The 23560-nt window shown below is 40.7% G+C and overlaps 1 protein-coding gene across 1 annotated transcript in view; it reads right to left on the bottom strand.

The window, feature by feature from the left end:
• Positions 1-22353, bottom strand: part of LOC138980286 (glutathione hydrolase 1 proenzyme-like) — a 39252-nt gene extending 16899 nt beyond the window's left edge. The window contains exons 1-13 of the mRNA XM_070353151.1: positions 22140-22353; positions 21054-21189; positions 19162-19270; positions 18099-18250; positions 16648-16762; positions 16075-16148; positions 13900-13973; positions 9814-10013; positions 9209-9296; positions 8304-8434; positions 7219-7316; positions 2205-2354; positions 926-1034 (exon numbers count right to left, since the gene is read on the bottom strand). Coding sequence (XP_070209252.1) covers positions 926-1034; positions 2205-2354; positions 7219-7316; positions 8304-8434; positions 9209-9296; positions 9814-10013; positions 13900-13973; positions 16075-16148; positions 16648-16762; positions 18099-18250; positions 19162-19270; positions 21054-21189; positions 22140-22182 — 1479 coding nt within the window. The 5' untranslated portion in view covers positions 22183-22353. The remainder of the gene's footprint in view (positions 1-925; positions 1035-2204; positions 2355-7218; positions 7317-8303; positions 8435-9208; positions 9297-9813; positions 10014-13899; positions 13974-16074; positions 16149-16647; positions 16763-18098; positions 18251-19161; positions 19271-21053; positions 21190-22139) is intronic.
• Between the last annotated feature and the right edge of the window lie 1207 nt (positions 22354-23560).

The raw sequence follows: 23560 nt of genomic DNA, 5'->3' as shown, positions 1-23560 counted from the left end.
GGGGGGGGGAGGGGGACAGGTGCATTGTCGCTGTGGAAAGGTGAATATTATATAGAAGAATAACTCATCTGGGATCCTTGGGAGTGATCGCTGAGGGCAGGTGATTGCTTTGAAGAGATGGTAGTACGACTATATACTGTATAATTATACTGGACAAAACAAAGTACCGTACTTTCCGGGTCATAAGGCGCGACTTTTATCCTCGAGTTCGACCCCTGCGTCTTGTATAACGAAGCGCCTAATCCGTGTATGAAATACGAAAAAAATCAAAGAGACCGCTTGAGTACCAGTCAAACAACTTGTGATAATGCATGTTTCAGCTACTAGGTACTGCCCTGCCTTTGATCTGGCCGCACACACAGATTTCCACTCTGTTAAACTCGGTCACTGACCGGTCACTGACCCCGATGCAGGAAGTGTTTCCTCTCTCAGATATGACAGGGGAACCACCTCTCATGGCAAAAACTGGGTCATTGACCCCTGGGAAGAAGGTCGTGTCTTTTAACAAGGCCACCCAGCTATCACAATGCCTTTGATCTGGCCGCACACACAGAGCACACATATTTTCACTCAGTTAAAGTCGGTCACTGACCGGTCACTGACCCCGATGCAGGAAGTGTTTCCTCTCTCAGATATGACAGGGGAACCACCTCTCATGGCAAAAACTGGGTCATTTTGGTGCGCCCTATCGGCCCCCTGCGTCCAATGGGTGACTGGATTACAATTTTTTTTAAAAAGAAGGGGGTGCGTCTTAGATAACGAAGCGCCTTGTCACCCGGAAAGTACGGTAAATGGTTAGAAAGTACAGGCCTTGTTTTGTCGCCCGATAACCCTTCATCAAAGAAGCACAACCACAGTGGCTTAAAACAATACAGTGAATAATCCTGTTCACACACAAACACACTCATCAATTGTGAGCACTAACCTTGTTTGGTGGCAGGGAGCCAGTGGGGGCAGAGAAATCCATCATTTCGTTATTCGCCAAAATTCCATCTTTGGTCATCAGCTTGGTCCCAAACCAGTAATTGTTGGTCCTAGATAAATAAGAAATTAATTAAACACTGACGTCTTTTTCTTCCACCGCATGCATGGGCTCAAACTTAAGTACACTCTTGTTTTTGCACGTGTGGCTTTTCACATGCATCAGGCCTAAAAAAAAATAGGTGTGGTTACGGTAACCCGACCTACCTTATTTTTAGGGGCCGATCCTATAACTTTTTATTACATTTGTCAAAAAAAAAAAAAAAAAAAAACAAAAAAACGAGTGCAAAAAACGCAATGAAAGCGAAAGCGCCCGTGTCGCACACTTATTTCCCTGTCAAGTAGGTTTAATTTGTACACATTAGAAAAAAAAGTTTTAAAAAAAAAAAGTGATTGCCTACCTACCTACCCTATTTTTTTTGGCTATGTTACCGTAACCACACCTATTTTTTTTTTGGCCTCATGACTATTTTTCCCCCGCCACTGACATTTGAAGTGTCATGTTTGAAGAAATCAGCTACAATATCAAAATTAGAATCACACACTTTAATCTTTCTTCCCAAGCAAAAATGATTTTGCAAATAAAATCACTGCAGATCTGTTTTGGTTAGTACATGGGATAAAACATCCAACTTCCACTAGGACACATACCATAAATCAAAATGATGGCTGCTTTCTATGGAGAGGGTGAATTTTCGCGAATTAATTTTGTAACTGTCACTTTTATCAATCTGTGAAGTTAATTCTGCAAAATATTTCTCCTTTGCTTGAAAAGCAGCCAGGCTGTGTAATTTGGTATGTGTGAAGTGGAAGGGTTCTTATCCTATGTAAAAGCCACATGTACATAATTGTTTGCATGAGAAAAAATGGTCTTTATTCAACCAACTAATCACTGAACTAAAACAAACAGATGAAGAAAAGCACACACACACACACATGCACCCACACTAACACACACACATATCTCATTTGACAGAAGAAAAAAAGCACACACACACAACGGATCATCACTGCAGGGGACAGCAATTACTACACTAAAACTCAAACTTGCACTAACATTTTTATTTTTCAGTGCACTAAAATATTTGTATACTCACAAAGTGAGGGACAACATGAAGAAGAACACACACACACACACACACACACACACACACACACACACACATTAAACACACACACACACAATTCTAATTTCCAGTGCACTGAGGTGTTTTTATACTCACAAAGTGAGGGACACCATAACCTCGTTGGAATCGATGACGGAGATGTGGGTGGTGCCTTTGTTCAGTGTCGGCGCCACGGCTGGACCGTAGTAACTTGCCGGGTGTGAAGTGTTATCGATTTTCGCCCTCAGTGCTGCAGCAAACTCATTACTGAAAATGAAAATGAATTAAATAACCAAAGTTAAAAAACGGAAGAATTCTGTCGTCACCAATACAAGGACAGCGCACACAACATTAACACTAAATCAAATTTTCGCTTATAGAAGCTTCTTTGGGACTAACAAACAAATTAACGCAAAGGAAAACAAAAAGCAAAAGCAGCACGGAACGAAAAAGTTAAGAAAAGAAAATGGAGGGGAAACCAAAAAGGCTGTGCATGAGTCTGTTGAACTGTTACATGAGAATACAGAATACAGAAGTACAGTGAAACCCCCTTTTAAGACCCCCCCCCCCCCCCCCCAATTTAAGACTTCCTCCTTTTTAAGACCCTCCTTTCTTTGATGTTCTATTAATAACCTCTTTAAATGTACCCCCATTTTTAAGACTCCCCTCCCTTTTAAGACCCTCCTTTCTTTGACGTTCTATTAATAACCTCTGTAAATGTACCCCCATTTTTAAGACTCCCCTCCCTTTTAAGACCCTCCTTTCTTTGACGTTCTATTAATAACCTCTGTAAATGTACACCCATTTTTAAGACTCCCCTCCCTTTTAAGACCCTCCTTTCTTTGATGTTCTATTAATAACCTCTGTAAATGTACACCCATTTTTAAGACTCCCCTCCCTTTTAAGACCCTCCTTTCTTTGATGTTCTATTAATAACCTCTGTAAATGTACCCCCATTTTTAAGATTCCCTCCCTTTCAAGACCCTCCTTTCTTTGATGTTCTATTAATAACCTCTGTAAATTTACCCCCATTTTTACATTTAGTCAAGTTTTGACTAAATGTTTTAACGTAGAGGGGGGAATCGAGACGAGGGTCGTGGTGTATGTGCGTGTGTGTGTGTAGAGCGATTCAGACTAAACTACTGGACCGATCTTTATGAAATTTGACATGAGAGTTCCTGGGTATGAAATCCCCGAACGTTTTTTTCATTTTTTATATTTAGTCAAGTTTTGACTAAATATTTTAACATCGAGGGGGAATCGAAACGAGGGTCGTGGTGTATGTGCGTGTGTCTGTCTGTCTGTCTGTCTGTCTGTGTGTGTGTGTGTGTGTAGAGCGATTCAGACTAAACTACTGGACCGATCTTTATGAAATTTGACATGAGAGTTCCTGGGTATGAAATGCCCGAACGTTTTTTTCATTTTTTGGATAAATGTCTTTGATGACGTCATATCCGGCTTTTCGTGAAAGTTGAGGCGGCACTGTCACGCCCTCATTTTTCAACCAAATTGGTTCAAATTTTGGTCAAGTAATCTTCGACGAAGCCCGGGGTTCGGTATTGCATTTCAGCTTGGTGGCTTAAAAATTAATTAATGACTTTGGTCATTAAAAATCGGAAAATTGTAAAAAAAAAATAAAAATTTATAAAACGATCCAAATTTACGTTTATCTTATTCTCCATCATTTGCTGATTCCAAAAACATATAAATATGTTATATTCGGATTCAAAACAAGCTCTGAAAATTAAATATATAAAAATTATTATCAAAATTAAATTGTCCAAATCAATTTAAAAACACTTTCATCTTATTCCTTGTCGGTTCCTGATTCCAAAAACATATAGATATGATATGTTTGGATTAAAAACACGCTCAGAAAGTTAAAACAAAGAGAGGTACAGAAAAGCGTGCTATCCTTCTTAGCGCAACTACTACCCCGCTCTTCTTGTCAATTTCACTGCCTTTGCCATGAGCGGTGGACTGACGATGCTACGAGTATACGGTCTTGCTGAAAAATGGCAGCTACTTGACTAAATATTGTATTTTCGCCTTACGCGACTTGTTTGATAAATGTCTTTGATGACGTCATATCCGGCTTTTCGTGAAAGTTGAGGCGGCACTGTCACGCCCTCATTTTTCAACCAAATTGGTTGAAATTTTGGTCAAGTAATCTTCGACGAAGCCCGGACTTCGGTATTGCATTTCAGCTTGGTGGCTTAAAAATTAATTAATGGCTTTGGTCATTAAAAATCTGAAAATTGTAAAAAAAATTAAAAATTTATAAAACGATCCAAATTTACGTTTATCTTATTCTCCATCATTTTCTGATTCCAAAAACATATAAATATGTTATATTTGGATTAAAAACAAGCTCTGAAAATTAAATATATAAAAATTATTATCAAAATTAAATTGTCGAAATCAATTTAAAAAAAACTTTCATCTTATTTCTTGTCGGTTCCTGATTCCCAAAACATATAGATATGATATGTTTGGATTGAAAACACGCTCAGAAAGTTAAAGCAAAGAGAGGTACAGAAAAGCGTGCTATCCTTCTTAGCGCAACTACTACCCCGCTCTTCTTGTCAATTTCATTGCCTTTGCCATGAGCGGTGGACTGACGATGCTACGAGTATATGGTCTTGCTGAAAAATGGCATTGCGTTCAGTTTCATTCTGTGAGTTCGACAGCTACTTGACTAAATGTTGTATTTTCGCCTTACGCGACTTGTTAAGACTCCCCTCCCTTTTAAGACCCTCCTTTCTTTGATGTTCTATTAATAACCTCTGTAAATGTACCCCCATTTTTAAGACTCCCCTCCCTTTTAAGACCCTCCTTTCTTTGACGTTCTATTAATAACCTCTGTAAATGTACCCCCATTTTTAAGACTCCCCTCCCTTTTAAGACCAGCTTTTCTCAGATTTTTGAAGGTCGTAAAAGGGGAGTAGCGTCGTTCCACTGTAACCAAAGGTGTAGGTTATGTGTAAGATTCTGTTGAACTGTTACATGACAAATAACAGACTGACAAATCCTGGGATCGGTGCACTACAACCCTTAGAGCACAGTCCTTCCCCCGTAAATGATTCAGCTCGATCATCACGCATCTCCGTTCTGATCAGGCTTTTACATGGGACAAGAACATACCTCCACTGAGACACATACCAAAAATCATTATCTTGACATGTATTTCTCTCTCTCTCTCTCGACTGTATACAGAGATAAGAACAGCCTCGCTTTCACCTAGATCCTGCCTAAAAACAATGTTCGGAACACATGTTCAGACTCGGCGTAATGATTCCGAAAGGACTACTTTTTAACAGTCAAGTTCAGTCGTCCGCATACTCGAAAGTGAAAAAAAGTTGAAACGTGAAGGATTGTGGTATAGATACAGTTCAACTCACCGAGCTGCAGTTCGCCGATTCGGGGAAGACGATTTCTCATTGTTCGGTTTCGTAGCTCCAGAAAAATAAATAAAGAAGATACCAAAGGAGATTTCCTACAGGTTGATCTGCACAGCGTGTTTCCAGTGTGTGCGCGAGGAAGCGCTGTCGAAAGCCGCTAGCGCAGTGTCGATCTCGGCAGGCGTGTCCCCGTAAGTAGGCTACAGAGACAGATCTAGATCTAGTGTCTCCCACTCTTGCACCGTGTCCCCTATGCTTACTGTGTGTGTGTATGTGTGACGGAGTGAATGAGTTTGTGTTACTGTTTGTCGATTTCTTACGGGAGCCTTGAAGGCTTCGCCTCTTGTTACTATTTCAATTTAAGAAAAAAAAAAATTAAAAGCTAAGAAGATGAAATCTAAGAAGCCATATTTTCCTTTGACAAGAAAATCCGAAGATGTCAGGGAGAGATACATTGTCTCTAAATTGCGACTTTGGAGCTGTATAAAGATTAAATGCTTTTCTTAAAGGCACAGTCCTTTCCTGTGTAAAAGATTCTGCTCACCATATCTCACCATACCAGGAAAAGGGTGGCCGAGTGGTAAGTGCACTTGCCTCGGAAGCGAGTTCGACCCTGGGTCGAGGCGTAAGCAATTTTACTTCCCCCTTTCCTAGCCCAGGTGGTGGGTTCAAGTGCTAGTCTTTCGGATGAGACGAAAAACCGAGGTCCCTTCGTGTACACTACATTGGGGTGTGCACGTTAAAGATCCCACAATTGACAAAAGGGTCTTTCCTGGCAAAATTGTATAGGCATAGATAAAAAATGTCCACCAAATACCCGTGTGACTTGGAATAATAGGCCGTGAAAAGTAAATATTCGCCGTAATGGCTTGAGATTTACTGGCCAATGTGAATGCGTGATATATATTGTGTAAAAAATTCCATCTCACACGGCAGAAATTAATATGTAAAGCGCTTAGAGAACGTCAAGCGCTATATAAATCTCCCATATAAATATAAATAAATATCTCAGATCTAGTCAGGCTTTTACAAGGGAAACAACCCCCGCAATAAAATTCTGCCTGTCTACAGTGGAACCATTCACTGTAAACACAGTTCCTTTCCTTCAATTGTTGGGAATAATTTGACTTTTTTGACGGTGTGCGACCCACGTGTTTTGACTTTTCCAAGATGGTGGATCGTTCTGCTACAAGACGTATTAACTTGAAAAGAGTGCTAGAACTTGTTATTCAGGACGGTTCTGATCTTGACCTCAGTGATGATGATAGTGGAGATGATATTTTAGATTCTGGTGACGAGTTTGTGCCAATGAACGATGATTTGGGTGATGATTCGGGCAATGAAAGTTTTTTCTTTCTTTATTTGCTGTTTAACGTCGTTTTCAACCGTTCAAGGTTATATCGCGACGGGACAATGAAAGTGTCGATCATGACATTGTGTATGATGAACCCATGACATAGAAATTGTTTTTGTTTTTTTGCTTCAAAGAGTTAGTTTGACTGGATGTGAAGACAACAAAAGGTATGTTCTTTCAAATGTTTCATAGATTTTCTAAAAGAGCAAGTTTCAAACTTTGCAAAAATGTAAGGTAGGTAAGGTTATTTTGTGTTGTTGATTTTTAATTTTTGTTTAAAATGGGTCAAAATCGTGCACCGGGAGGGAACACGAGGGACAATTTAGACGCGCCCCGAATGAGTTAAGACAAAGACAATGCTCAGACCAGACCATACCTCACAAATTGAGCTGTTGCGTTCTCAATGTCTTCCTTGAACTCTGGATTGGTGGGGTCGCCTAGCAGAATTCTGTGTCCGTAGCCAAACTTGAAAGTCTGCACACAAACAAACACATTTTATGCATATACAGTGGGCGCCGCTTAATAAAACCGCGGTTAATAGAGCCAGCCGCTTATAAAAGCCGATTTCAGACGGTCCGGATTTATCACTATATCTTATGTATTAGAAAAAGCCGGTTAATAAACCCAACCCGCCGCTTATTAAAGCCAGTTTTCTCAGAAAAATCACGAAAGCGCCGAAAAAGAATCTCCAATAAGAAAACGACAGCGGTTTGGTAAAGAAAAAGAAGTTGAGGAGGGTCTTCTCAGATGGTTTCAGCAAATGATCAAAGTACACGTACATGTACATAATTAAAACAAAAGTTCAACATCCTTCGTGAAGTTTTGTTTAGATTCAAACAAGTGTAAATGACGAAAGAAAGTGACTGAGTGACGTAAACAAAAGAGAAGATTTTTTTTCTTTCGAAAATGACGTATTCCTGGACCGCCGGTTAATAAATCCGCCGCTTATTAAAGCCATTTTTCGTCAGTCCAGAAGTGGCTTTATTAAGCGGCGACCACTGTACATACAAACACATTTGCATGCCATGCACACACACACAAACAGACAGAGGTTGATGTTGGTATTGTGTTAAGTTAAAAACTTCCAGCATGCAAAGCATCTAGCATTTGTTTATTCATAAAATGTATTCATCTTTTCCGTGTTCATTCATTATTCTTGGATCAGGGGAAAAATACTGACCTATATATATATATCTGGTGATAAGTTTGATGTTAAAGCCTTCAAGTATGTTAAGCATAATCAAGGCGTTAATTCCTTTATTTCGCCCCTCACTTACTTTTTGATTTATGTATTCTTTTGGGGAGGAGGAAAGGGGATGGAGTGGGGGTTAAGGGTGTGTGATCTTGGTTTGATGGCAGGGTGGGGAGGGGGTGGTTGGGGGGTGGGGTCTCTGTGCGGGGCTGGTGGGGGTGGGGTGTGTGCGGGGTGGCGGTTTGGAGGGATGGGGGTTTAGTACCAACCTCAATCATCTGGTAGTAAGTCTCAGGAAGGTCGATGTTGGCGTGAGTCCAGTTGAATCCTTCCAGCATGTTCAGCATCAAGGCCACGGTTGGGCCGGAGGATGGCGCCGGCATTCCAACCACTGTGTTACCTGTAAATACACCGGTGTAAATTAACATCCATTCTCAGAGCACATGCGCCAAAAATTCAGTTTTTAAAAAACAGATATTCCTTCCCATGTTTGTTTGTTCGTTCATGGGCTGAAACTCCCACGGCTTTTACGTGTATGACCGTTTTTACCCCGCCATTTAGGCAGCCATACGCCGCTTTCGGAGGAAGCATGCTGGGTATTTTCGTGTTTCTATAACCCACCGAACTCTGACATGAATTACAGGATCTTTTTCGTGCGCACTTGGTCTTGTGCTTGCGTGTACACACGGGGGTGTTCGGACACCGAGGAGAGTCTGCACACAAAGTTGACTCTGAGAAATAAATCTCTTTGCCGAACGTGGGGACGAACTCACGCTGACAGCGGCCAACTGGATACAAATCCAGCGCGCTACCGACTGAGCTACATCCCCCGTCTTCCTTCCCATGTGAACATCATGTCAATCATCACCAGTTGTCGCTATCGGCATGGGTATGATCCCCACGTACGGCGAGGGTTGTATTTCCCAGCCAACTTTGTGCACACTCTCCTTGGTGTCAGAACACCCCTGTGTGAATGGTTTTTTTAATAAATAAAGATCCTGTAAAATACACATTAAATCACACATGCATGCACGCACGCACGCACACACGCACAAACACACACAACACACACAACCACACACACACTGAGCAAGAGTAACTCCCAACAGCTATGATAAAAAATATTTGCCCTTCAATGCATTCTGATGTGCCCCTCATACATTTATCCTCTGACCTTTAAAAGAAGATTTGACAGGTTCCTTTCTGTGAACGGTGTAATCTTCAAGGTCACTCATCTTTATAACACCGCTGTTTTCCTGAACCTGCAGGGCAAAACAACAACAACAATATAAATCGAAAACGAATTATCTCAGTTACTTTAACTCCATAGAAATTGGAGAAAACAATGTTTTTACGACCAAAACTCAAGCCCACTGTGACCTGCGAATAAGACCAGGATCAACCAGATTGCCACAGGAGTGAGTGTCCAGAAGGAGCAAATGAGAAAAAGAAGAAGAAGAATCACCAAATCGACGAAGGGTTCCCCCAGAGCGCTGCAGTAGAAGACATCAGCCCCTCTTTGTTCATAATTAAATGTTCAATAAACTTCCCTTTCTTGTCATTCTTACTCTCGATTTTGAACACTAACACTAACAGCTATCTTCGGATCGCTACAATCACTCACCAAGTTGATAAAGCGTTCCCCCAGAGCACCGTGTTAGAAGACGTCAGCCCCTCTTTGTCAATAATTAAATGTTCCACAAACTTACCTTTCTTGTTTTTCTTACTCTCGGTTTTGAACACACTAACGGCTATCTTCTGATCGCTACAACCACTCACCAAATCGACAAAGCGTTCCCCTAGAGCGCCGCGGTAGAAGACGTCAGCCCCACCATCCTGTACCTGCTCTAGCGTCTTGACCAGGTCTGGCCTATCCATCACCTGTCCCTCCCGCCCAAATGCTCCGTTGTAAACGACCTCCACAAAATTGCTCATTACGCCAATCTTGCTTATGTCCACATGGTTTGCCAGGCTGTCGGCTGGAGGGATAAGATAGAATGAGATGAGGTTAGAAAAGGTAGGATGGTAGGTATATAGGTAAGGTAAGGTAAGATACATGGGTGCAACTCTGCCGGCTACACGCCGGCAGCCGGTTTTTGGTTTCATCGGCTGCCGATGTTTTTGTTCCAGGAGAGGGTTTTTTTGGCATTTTACTAAAAAAACTGGACCCCAACTTTTGCCGGTTTTTGGAATTTTCCAGGTTGCACCCATGAAGATAAGATCACACACACACACCCACCCACCCGCTCACACACATATATATGCACACACACACATTCAACAATCAAAATCAACTTTTCTGTGTTCATTGCCAGCCAGAATAAACCAATTGCACCCAAACGCAACACAATTTTTTTCTTCTGAAAACAGTGTTTCACACAAAAACAGTGCAGGTAAATATTAAATGTTGATGCAAAATGCAATATTTAATTAAAGTTTTGCAGTGAATGCACGAGAGAGACAGAGAGAGAGAGAGAGAGAGAGAGAGAGAGAGAGAGAGAGAGAGAGAGAGAGAGAGAGAGATAGAGACAGAGAGACAGACAGAGACAGACAGAGAGACAGACAGACAGAGAGAGACAGACAGAGAGAGAGAGATACAGAGAGAGAGACAGACAGAGAGAGACAGACAGACAGACAGAGAGAGAGAGAGAGAGAGAGAGAGAGAGAGAGAGATTTAACATACGTTCGCAGCATACACTGTTGATGAGTTCTTTCTGTATAACCATTATTTGATGCCGTAAAAAATGACATTTTGCTTCGGTTTTGATAACATTTTCTTGGATTGATACCTGCTTGCTAGTCAATTGATTTGATACATTGTTGCCACATTCTCACAGGCCGACACAGATGTCCCGGCCGTTCAGTGTTTGTAAATTAACGTTGAAGGAGACTTTGTTATGTAAAATGTTGGTATCAAGTTGTATCTTATATATATACGTGAGGGAGACACTCATGAGATAACAATATCGTTCAAACCACACGTGTGTATATCATGTAAATAAGGTCATGTCAAACGAGTTTGGCAGGGACCTGCTTTTCGACTGCTTATGATGCCAGAGTCACCGAGACAAACGTCATTATGGAACCCTTTTACACTAGTCTGTTTCTCCTGGTAGAAGTTTCAGAACTTTCACGTCACGCTACACTTTCTGGACTGACGTGTCTTTGCTTTGACGTCAATGAGATTGAACGAGGCTTTGGAATAGCCTGGATGAGGTTCCAAAAGAAGCGTCTTCAATTTGGACGCGTCCACTGCGGGACGTTTTGATTAAAGTACACGTAAGTACACTATGTAGGATAAACATAATACTACATGAGTTGCTGTGTCGTACCAGATGTACACTCGTTGTTTTTTTCAAATGGTGAACAGCTCGCTATCGCTCGCAGTTCAACATAAAAAAAATACCTTGTGTAAATCTGGTACGATACAGTAACCCATGTAGTATACTCCATTTTTGAGTGTTTTTGGTTGTTAAAACGTTTGGTATTAAATTCACAGCACATTAACTCTGTTTCAGATTTTGTTATGCAGAGAAAAATATCAAATTATTCGAAGAAAAGTAACTACCGTACTTTCCGGGTTACAAGGCGCTACAGCGCATAAAAAAAAATTGTATTCCAGTCACCCATTGGGCGCATGGGGCCGATAGGGCGCACCAAAATTGAAAAAGTATACCGGTAACAAACGGTCGAAAAATGAAAATCGAAAGATCGAAAATGACACTGACAGTCACACGCGAGCATTCACAAAAACATCGGTAGGTTCTCAGATTTCGTTTCACTGAGGGTTGTGTTTCTTTTCCAATACTTCGTTGAGGCAGTATTGTTTTTAGCAAAATGATATGTTGACGTATTTTTAATCTCATAAAGATGCTATAAATATGGTTTAGGGCATACGCTCATTTTCTTGGTGGATGTTTTGCTAGCAGAGGAACTTGACCACGCTACCACCCGCTCCCCTCATTGTGTTATATGGTCTTAAATTCCAACACTTCCATGAGTTTTGTGCTTTAAAACCCATGCGAAATTGTTGCGCAGAGGCCGGAGTTATTTTCGCTGTGCAATTGGTTTGTTTACATGTTCCTTCTTGGGACTCAGTTATTATACACCAAGCCAGCAGACAATGATGAGAACTAAGTGAAGTCTGCTTTCTGCCTTGTATGTTTTTATATTTTATGTATATGGTTTCCCGACACTGAGCGATCCATTGTGTTCAGTTTTGTAACATGCACATATCGATTGGCCTTGATTGTTCTCAAGATTCTCTCAAATAAATGGTGATTGAAACAATGTCTCCCACGTCCCGCTATCTCTCTCTCTGTTTTTTTGTCTGTCTGTTTTTTTGTCTGTCTGTCTGTCTGCCTGCCTGCCTGTCTGTCTGCCTGTCTGTCTGCCTCTGTCTCTCTCTGTCTCTCTCTCTCTCTCTCTTTTTCAGTTTTTAAATCTTATGTCATTTTCATTCTTGGTCATGTGCCTAGTCTTTCTCTGTACATATTTTTATGCTTTTGGTTTTGGTTGTATTCATTTTTTGTTCAGTGAATGTTCAGGTTAATTACGACAAAGAGAACAATTCTGCTTATTTGCGAGTTCATCTTGCCGATATTTGTTCCCAATTCCATGAATTCGCTTATTACACTTCTATCTATATATCAACCCGTACGTGGAATGCAATCAGATAGACGGATATCTGTATATGTTTTTGGTATGTTCTACTTCACTGTATTTTCGCATGAATACACAACCTACCGTCACAGATATGATGTGTTGTTTTCATGCCGGATCTAATTTCAATAATTTCTACATGAAGACAATTAGTCTTCATAGTGATGGAACCTGCTTAACATTAAAAGTCTGCAGGTGTGGTTCACGCGTGTTGTATTTTTCCTGAACAAGATCTCTGCACCTATACTTGTACTTCGAAACACCCCCCCCCCCCCCCCCCCTGTTCATGATGTTACCTTGTCTTATACTTGCTTTGCTGGTCATATTTACATTACTTAGTCTTCTGCTGTGTAAGCTTAGTGTTTTGTGCTCCTCGGACTTTAGATTCTTTCTGTGGTTCATGAATATCATAGACTTTTTCTTGGTGTAAGTAAACCAAATAGATTGTTCTCAGCCTCTGTTCATTTTCTTCCATATTTTCCAGCATGTTGAAAAACTCCCAGATTCTGAGAGCACACACACACACACACACACACACACACACACACACACACACACACACACACACACACACACACACACACACACACGCACACACACAAACCATCATCTGACACATTAACTGATTTTCGACTGACCGATCAATTTGTTGTTCAAAGCATCTACCATATGGGCTTTTTATGAAATTATTAATAAACACAACACTCTTTGTGAGAATAACAGATATTGATCGGAGTGAGTCGCATAGAAAATGAATCTTTGCCTGTTGTACACAATTTTGAATTTCACACGAAAAACACGTTTTTGCGCTTATGTCAAGAAAAACATAACTAATAGCAGCTAGACGGGTCAAGAAAATTACAAGTGTTTATCGTAACACACTTTCTGCTTGAACAGCGCTATTCAATCTAAAACATTCCACCCCAAAGCTGGCCTGATGCGACTGCCGAAGAAATTGGAAAGGCAAGGCAGAGCGGACATCCCCCTCCCTCAACTCTAACCACCATCATTCACCCTTACCTCGAGCTTCTGCTGACATCTCTTATCTCGCACACATGCATAGACCGCAGCACCTGCGGCACACTATAAACATTCACCCTCCCTTCGCTCTTACCACCACCATCCGCCCTACCCACTTGTTTTTAGACTATTTATGCATCATCAAACATGTTTCAACATCCAAAACACAAAATCAGCACTGACCTAAATTCTTGGTTACGTTGAATCCATAACGAGCCAAATCAATAGAAGGCTGAACAAGAGCGTACCAGTCCATGCTGAAACAAACAACAAATCATGTGTGAAAATGAAAAACTTAAGAAAAACAAAACAAACACCTCAACCCCCCCCCCCCCCCCCCCAACAATTTCAACATATGATCAACAACAACAACCACAACAACGAAACATTCCAAAATTAAAGACAACCTCCAAACCCCCACCTTTTTCTTGCACAGATGTTGATCATATACAGAGAAGGTATGTAGAAAAACGACACACAAAAACACAAATTCAGTACGATATCTCATTCTTTTTTTTCATTTTTACATTTAGTCAAGTTTTGACTAAATGTTTTAACGTAGAGGAGGGGGGAATCGAGACGAGGGTCGTGGTGTATGTGCGTGCGTGCGTGTGTGTGTGTGTCTGTGTGTGTGTGTAGAGCGATTCAGACTAAACTACTGGACCGATCTTTATGAAATTTGACATGAGAGTTCCTGGGTATGAAATCCCCAGATGGTTTTTTTCATTTTTTTGATAAATGTCTTTGATGACGTCATATCCGGCTTTTCGTGAAAGTTGAGGCGGCACTGTCACGCTCTCATTTTTCAACCAAATTGGTTGAAATTTTCGTCAAGTAATCTTCGACGAAGCCCGGACTTCGGTATTGCATTTCAGCTTGGTGGCTTAAAAATTAATTAATGACTTTGGTCATTAAAAATCTGAAAATTGTAAAAAAAAAAAATTTTTTTATAAAACTATCCAAATTTACGTTCATCTTATTCTCCATTATTTTCTGATTCCAAAAACATATAAATATGTTATATTTGGATTAAAAACAAGCTCTGAAAATTAAATATATAAAAATTATGATCAAAATTAAATTGTCGAAATCAATTTAAAAACACTTTCATCTTATTCCTTGTCGGTTCCTGATTCCAAAAACATATAGATATGATATGTTTGGATTAAAAACACGCTCAGAAAGTTAAAACAAAGAGAGGTACAGAAAAGTGTGCTATCCTTCTTAGCGCAACTACTACCCCGCTCTTCTTGTCAATTTCACTGCCTTTGCCATGAGCGGTCGACTGACGATGCTACGAGTATTACGGTCTTGCTGAAAAATGGCATTGCGTTCAGTTTCATTCTGTGAGTTCGACAGCTACTTGACTAAATGTTGTATTTTCGCCTTACGCGACTTGTCATTGCATTATTATCCCATTGCTGGTAAATTCGGGTCCCTTCCAGTTCCCAGCAGGGGAAAACTAACAGCACCAAGAATCAAGCTACCGAGGTGTGTGCATGTTTAGGTTTTAAATCCGCAAAGGGCATTGGTGGCATCTTTCTTTCTTTATCTGGTGTTTAACGTCGTTTTCAACCACGAAGGTTATATCGCGACGGGGAAAGGGGGGAGATGGGATAGAGCCACTTGTCAATTGTTTCTTGTTCACAAAAGCACTAATCAAAAATTTGCTCCAGGGGCTTGCAACGTAGTACAATGTATTACCTTACTGGGAGAATGCAAGTTTCCAGTACAAAGGACTTAACATTTCTTACATACTGCTTGACTAAAATCTTTACAAAAATTGACTATATTCTATACAAGAAACACTTAAGGGTAAAAAGAGAAACAGAATCCGTTAGTTGCCTCTTACAACATGCTGGGGAGCATCGGGTAAATTCTTCCCCCTAACCCGCGGGGGGCCATTTGTGGCAGAATGGCCGAGGTCTTTGATGCGCCACTATGGTGACACACGCGTGGGACAAGAATACTACTTGTTAGTCTGCACATAAAGTTGACCAGTGTCTATATACCCAGTACTGGATTCAAACCATCAACCCGAGGATCACAAGGCCATTCTTTTACCAGCCAAGCTACCAGCCAAGCTACCAAGCCCTTTCAACTGCATGTCTGGATGAAACTCAAGAAAAAAAGTACCCACTTATACAGAGGAAACAACCTTTTTACATCTTCCCCCATCAAAACCCTGTTGTTGTGTGTGTGTTTTTTTAAAAAAAATCTTTTGCTCATCTTGTCTGTAGATGTACCTCCATTTTAAGACTCCCTTCCATTTTAGATCTGATTTTCACAGATTTCTGAAGGACATAAAAGCGGGTTCCACTGTAGCTGCAAAGTATACGGTACAGTCTGTACGTTTACCTCCCCCATTCTTGGTGCACCTCTGCCAGGCCCTTCAGTTCTCCTGGTACACCCACAGCCCGTCCTGACATGTCCTGTCATCATCATCATCCTTATGTCATCATCATCATCATTATCAACATCATCATCATCCATCATCATCATGTCATCAAAGTTGTCGTCATCATTATCATCATGTTCCTTTTGTTAACATTTCCATGCTGTCATTAATCATCATAGACACAGTACCATCTTCATCACTATTATCATCATCGTCGTCATTGTCACTGTCTTCACCATCATCATCAACCTCATTCTTACTGTCATCATTCACACACACAAAGAATACCAATGTCTCAAAACAAACAATGTATGCCTGGCCACTGTCATAAACTATCCCCGTCTTATTTCACAAAGCTTGTCTTCAATCTTGCACCCCCCCTCCTTTTGTCCACAAATACACACACTCATCCTACAACACAAAGGCCTCATAATACACTGTACCCCCCCCCCCCCCTCCTTCTTCTGCTGAGACTTACCCTTGAACAATCAATATCAATGAGATTACAGGCATCCTCTCCCCCTCACACTTACCACATCTGCATGTCCCATTAACATGTCTGGGGTAGCCATTGCTGGTGCCGTTTCTCTGAAGTCGTAGGCCACAGACTTGTGATTTTTGTGGTCATGGTACAGCAGAAATCCGCCCCTGAAAACAACCAGTGAAAGTCCAATGCAGTACAGTGCAACAGTTATTATGAGATCAAAAGGCTTGGTTTTCACTCTAGACATTCTATACATAGGCACTCTCTAAGTCTCTGAAGTCGTAGGCCACAGATGTAAGATTCTTGTGGTTGTGGTACGATAGAAATCCGTCCCTGTAAGTGTAAAAAGTAATAAATGCCCAATGCAGTACAGCGCCACAGTTATTATGATGCCCAACAGTTCAGTTTTAACTTCAGGCCTTCATTTGGAATTCGCTGGGTAATTGCTAGTGCAGTTATAACTGCAAAAGTTTAATTGTTATTACTATAAGGCCATTGGGGTGTATTTTGACTCCAAATCGTCTTTCGGTATTCTCTAGATCGCAAAGCAAGTTAGGCAGACTTTTGGCACCAAATCTTCTTTTGGTATTCTTTAGGTCATTGAAAACCTCTGTGTGCATTGTTTTATTCAATTTTGTTTGTTTGCTCCCTTTTTCAATGCCAACAGCTTGCAAAAGGTAAATTGACAAACATTTTTCAACCTTTTCATCGAAACTTACCCCACAAGCATTGTAAGACAAATGAACAGAAAGGTTTTCTTCTTTTCATACATTTAGAACTAACATTTAAATAAAAAGAAAACACACCTGTAACCCGGTTAGGTAAGTTTAAATCAATATTTCGGCATGTAACTACCTTTTTCGGGATGGTATTTATTTATTAATTTATTTATTTATTTATTTATTAAGGAGATTTCTGTAGCGCATAACTAAAAGCACTATCATACTATGCGCTTTACAATATCACTAGTTATAAGCACACGCAAACATGCTCTGATTAAATGGAAAGAATGGAATGACGGCACGTGATATACAGTGTAATGAATTGTTATGATGATTAATGACGTCATAATATTTCTCGCGCATTTTGTCTTTCTGTGGCGTTTTCTGTCTAGCTGTCTGTCTCACATTTATTCCTCTCACACACACACACACACACACATGCATATTCTCTCTCTCTGTGTCTCTGTCTCTCTATCTCTTTCTCTCTCTCCCTCTCTTTCTCTCTCTCTCTCTCTCTCTCTCACACTCACACACACACACATCTCTCTCTCTCTCTCTCTCTCTCTCTCTCTGTGTCTCTGTCTCTCTCTTTGATTTTGGCCATAAAGTGGGCCCCGAAATGAACGGCGATTGAGCAGACTCGAAAAGTGAGAGCTGAGAACAATCCAGCTAGTCCTGTTAGTTACATTTTACAATAGTCAATTGTGAGATAAAATGTAGAACTAACATCATCAGTCAAGTTAGCAGGATGAACAAATAATTTAACACGCAGTCGTACCCTCCAATTCCTGAGCTCTGTGGGTGGACGACGCCCAGACAGAACGCAGCGGCCACAGCAGCATCAACAGCATTACCTCCCCTCCTCATCACGTCGAGGGCAATGTCGGAGCAGGTATCCACTTCCGTCACCACAGCTGCATGACCCCCAATCTAAAACAGACGTCAATCATAAAATGGTAAAAGAGAATGCATTGTTAGAGCGTGATCTTCCATAACTTGCACACTGAGTGGAACCAAATGAGAATGTACGTTCCTCATTTGATATCCCTTCTTTATCAAATAAAATAGCTAAATTGAAATGTGGACTAACTCCTTCCAATACTCATTTATTTCAAATAGTTACAGAGCTGTCTATTCTAGATGGTACACATGCAGTGTCAGTTTTGTGAGATTCAACATTGTCCAGACTCAGCAAGCTTATGTTACTCTGTTTTGATGACAGGAGACGTACTTCTTCCATTGATGAAAGACATTACTTTAATTTAATACATCACGCCATCGACATGGAAATCTTATTCATGATGCAAAAACGCTTATGAGTATGTTAATAATTTATTGTATCAAGAAATTACTCAGAACTCAATCACCTACCATCTTGCTTTCCTTCCTAACCTAATTACCATATTCCCATCTCTCCTAACTCTCACACCAGAACACTCACACTGTATAAAGAATGGATTAGTGTAATCTGTGCGCTTTCCTAGCATATAACCACATCATGTCCCAAATACTCACTGATGTTTGTTTGTTTGTTTGCTTAACGCCCAGCCGACCACAAAGTCGCAGCACAGGCTTCATGTCTCACCCAGTCACATTATTCTGACACCGGACCAACCAATCCTAGCACTAACCCCATAATGCCAGACGCCAGGCAGAGCAGCCACTAGATTGCCAATTTTAAAGTCTTTAAGATATGACCCGGCCTGGGTTCCCAAATTACTCACTGATGCTAGTTCTGGGGACAGAAATATTAAGTTAGCATAGCATAATCTTTGCACATAATGCAGAATCATGTTGTTTCTCAGACTAACGCCCCCAGAATGGCAGTACGTGCTACTTACCTGTTTTGGTATTAGGTAGATCGTTAGGATGAGAGCGATCGTGATGATGATGGCAAATATAATGGTGCCTATAATTATGATCATCAAACTCCTGCTCTGGTTTGACAGTCTGAAATCAAACAAAAAGAGGATGTACACTAATCATTTGATTCAGCACAAAGAAAGGTTTCATGTTCATGCATGTATGCAAATCCAAAAACACTTATGCAGCTAGATATATATATATGAACAACATCCTAGAACAACTTCTTCATTACGTGTATACACTGATACAGACAGACAGGGAGAGATGGGGAAGCAGAATGTCAAATTCAGAAACAGAAGTTAGACACTATTTGGACTTTCAGTCTTTTTCTTCTTCTTCTTCTTGGCGTTCGCAGAGGTTACACGATCAGTCCAGCACTGGTGATAAATGTTGTCGTTTTCTCCAACTCCTGTCGACTGCCGTATAGTTTGGTCTGCAAGGGAGTTGGTGACGGCCACACTTCTTTTCGTTCCTCATCTAGTAAGGGACATCGCTGTAAGATGTGTTCCGCTGTTTGGTCTTCTTGACCGCAGGCACAGGTTGGTGATGGCGCCAGCTTGAACTTTCGGTTCATGTGAGCATTGAGCCTGTTGTGGCCAGTACGCAGCCTGATGAGGTTGACTTGCTGCTCTCTGGGCATTGTGTGGTAGTCATCTCTGTTTGTCCTTGGCCTCATCAATGCCTTGATGATTGTCTTCTGCTCACTAAAGCTGACAGTGTTTTCAGGTTGATCTTCCACGGCTCCTTCTTTCGCCAGCTCATCTGCCCTTTCATTTCCTGGTATCCCACAGTGTGCTGGTATCCACTGGAGGACAACTCGACTTTCAGTCTTCAAAGTTCTCTTAAAAACATCATTAACGCCTCGACGGGCACAGTGGCAAGACGTCGGCCTCCTAATCGGGAGGTCGTGAGTTCGAATCCCGGTCGCTGCCGCCTGGTGGGTTAACAGTGGAATTTTTCCGATCTCCCAGGTCAACTTATGTGCAGACCTGCTAGTGACTTAATCCTCTTCGTGTGTACACACAAGCACAAGACCAAGTGCGCACGGAAAAGATCCTGTCGGAGTTCGATGGGTTATGGAAACACGAACTGACTATGCTCTCAGAGTATAGTGTGGGGAACCCAAATGGGCAAACGAGTTCACACGTAACCAGAAAATTCTGGAACGCTGAAGAAGAAGAAGAAATAACACCTCAAAGTAACACTTTGAAATCTACCCATTATGATAATCTTATTGAACAACAATACCTCAAAACATTGACAGGAAATCTCAGGTATTTTATGGGCTTTCATGTGAACATACCGGGAAAGAAATTGCCAGCCAGTAAACCCCAGCAGTTATGATTGCATCTTGACAGTTTTGTGTGTGCATGAAAATAGAAGCTTTTGCTACACTATTAGCATTACAGATTAGTTTGATGGGTTGCTGTGTTTCCATTGGGTGTATTCTTCTTGCCTTTAGTTTGAAGAAATAAAGGTTTAAAAACATCTAGCAATATTACGTCTCAAAGTACTTTATGAAACCAAAACACAAGCACACCATGAAAACTCAGTCCCACATTATCTTATCTTGACCATGGCAATTGGTACATGTATTCCCTATAAATACCGTGCTTGACTTAACCTGTCAATACACAGAAACTGCAGTAACAAACAAACCTTGAATCAAGCAACAAACAAATAATAATTAGCCATACAGTACTAATACTAATAGTAACAATAAGGATATATTCATTTGGCACAAATCACACTACTGTATTAAGTCCTTAGCGTCTAACAACACTGTAAAGAGGATATTAATACATCCTGTGCATACAAACATACATGAAAATAACAGGTTGCAAGCAAAGAAAAAGATGTGTCATACGATTCTCTCCCAGAAGACAGCAGCCCCTTTGCAGCCTGGATGGGGGAGGTGTCATTGTTGCTGTTGCTGTTTTTATCTGACGGCAAGTGGCTGGCACCTCGGGGTGTTGGATCATCAATTAGCTCATCCTTGTCATCTGTAAATTGTACATGTATACACAAAGAACTCTAGGTCAGTTGGACCAGGATTCAAAAATATACCGGTCATAATGTCTTGGTTGCAAAAAAGACATCCCACTTAATTGTCACATGCAGCTATCAGACATTCGACCGGCCTGGGGTCACAACAATAATGCCTCAGATCAAAAAAGCATGTGTAAATGACTGGAGACCGAGGCCTGGGAACAACACATACTGCATCAGTGCATGAATTCCACTTTTCGGTCAAATAGAATTATCCAGCCCACCCGCAAAAAAGTTTTAAAAAAATCATTTACATATGCGCAAGCAAACAAATTTGATCTTGAGGAATGTTGGCGTAAAATGTTTGCTAAACATCAACGTCATGACCTAGGCAAATTTAGGGCTCACTACACAGTTTCAAAACATTCATGGTCCCTTATGCACCAATCAAAGAACGTGATTATGTGCAGGCATGTTGACTCCCAATCCTAGCTTTCAGTGGTTCACCCGCCGCCCTTTCCCAATGCAACCGCACCGTTTCTTAATTTTACAGTCCACATATATTAATAGTCTCTCGTTGTCTTCTCTTTTTTTTTTCAAACTCGATTTGCTTCCCAAAAATTCTGCAAACAAGGCTCGGGCTGGGGCCACTGCCAATGCATTCTTTCACACACTGATTCGGTACATATATCATATGTGATTGTGATATTAATATTTTAAATTAATAATATACTGTAAGTCAGTGTAACTAAAGTATATTACTATTATAATTAATAGATTAGTAAAATCGTTGCCATTCTACTCTTCTTGAGACAGAATTTCAAAATCAGTTCCGCGTGAGTCTCTCCGTTGCTGTTCGACTCAAAGAATGCACGCAGAATTTCACTAGGCGGAGGATGAGAAATTATGGACAGTGAAACTGAAAGCGAATGAACACACGTAAACACCAGAGTCTCAGTCTCACCTGAACCATAGGGATTGAAAATTGGCTGTTCAATCGATTCCATGCTTGCACACACTTGTTCCAAAACAGATAAGGGTTGATTTGCTTGGCTCAAACTGCTGCGTCACGCGTAAACATCAGTACGAGGCCTAGAGAATACGTGTTGATGTATCAGATAATAAGATGCACAGCCATTTTGTCGTCAGCTACAGCTAAAGGTACCCGACCAGATCAAAGGTAACTCCAACTGAGAACCTGACCGAATGAGAACAAGTAGAGCCGATGTAACGGGACACACGCACACGCCCATGCTGATCAAACTTTTGCAAATGCGACCCACTTGCAAAGATCAATGCAACACTTCAACAACAAATCTCCCTGTCAGTTATTTTTGTTACAATTTGGGTAATCAATGTAGCGTTGTAAATTCATAGTCACAATCCACGGTCAGTCACGTCACTTCATTGACTTATTTTTGGATACAAGTCCCTTTTATCAAACCAAAGAATATTTATCGTGAAATTAATTGACGGATTGAGCTCGAAACTTAAGCATAATTAAATTAATTTGGTCATTTGTTCGAAGAAAATGCATATAATTAGCCTATATACGTAGTAATGACTGACAGAGTTGCCTCCGTCCCTTAACTTGAATATGCATGGATGCCGGCCCATGTCAGTTTCAAGTTCCTTCTAAATCCCATGTAAATGAAAGACATCTTTACAGTTCATTTCGTTTCTTAAACAAGAAGGGCAAAGCCCATACGACTCACATGCTTGACCTTGACAGCAATGACATCATACACTAAGAACTGCTTTACACATTTTTCCTACCAAAATACATGTGACCTTGACCCAAGGTCAAGGTCATCCAAGGTCATGCAACACAAAGCTGTTAATTCAAGACATAGGAAGTACAATGGTGCTTATTGGCTCTTTCTACCATGAGATATGGTCACTTTTAGTGGTTCACTACCTTATTTTGGTCACATTTCATAAGGGTCAAAGTGACCTTGACCATGATCATATGTGACCAAATGTGTCTCATGATGAAAGCATAACATGTGCCCCACATAATTTTTAAGTTTGAAACAGTTATCTTCCATAGTTCAGAGTCAAGGTCACTTCAAAATATGTATACAATCCAACTTTGAAGAGCTCCTGTGACCTTGACCTTGAAGCAAGGTAAACCAAACTGGTATCAAAAGATGGGGCTTACTTTGCCCTATATATCATATATAGGTGAGGTATTGAATCTCAAAAACTTCAGAGAAAATGGGAAAAATGTGAAAAATAGCTGTTTTTTAGGCAACATTTATGGCCCCTGCGACCTTGACCTTGAAGCAAGGTCAAGATGCTATGTATATTTTTTGGGGCCTTGTCATCATACACCATCTTGCCAAATTTGGTACTGATAGACTGAATAGTGTCCAAGAAATATCC

The sequence above is a fragment of the Littorina saxatilis genome, linkage group LG11 (genome assembly GCF_037325665.1).
Source record: "Littorina saxatilis isolate snail1 linkage group LG11, US_GU_Lsax_2.0, whole genome shotgun sequence".
Lineage (NCBI taxonomy): Eukaryota > Metazoa > Mollusca > Gastropoda > Littorinimorpha > Littorinidae > Littorina > Littorina saxatilis.
The sequence above is the reverse complement of the archived record's forward strand: the minus strand, read 5'-3'. Positions and strand labels throughout refer to the sequence as shown.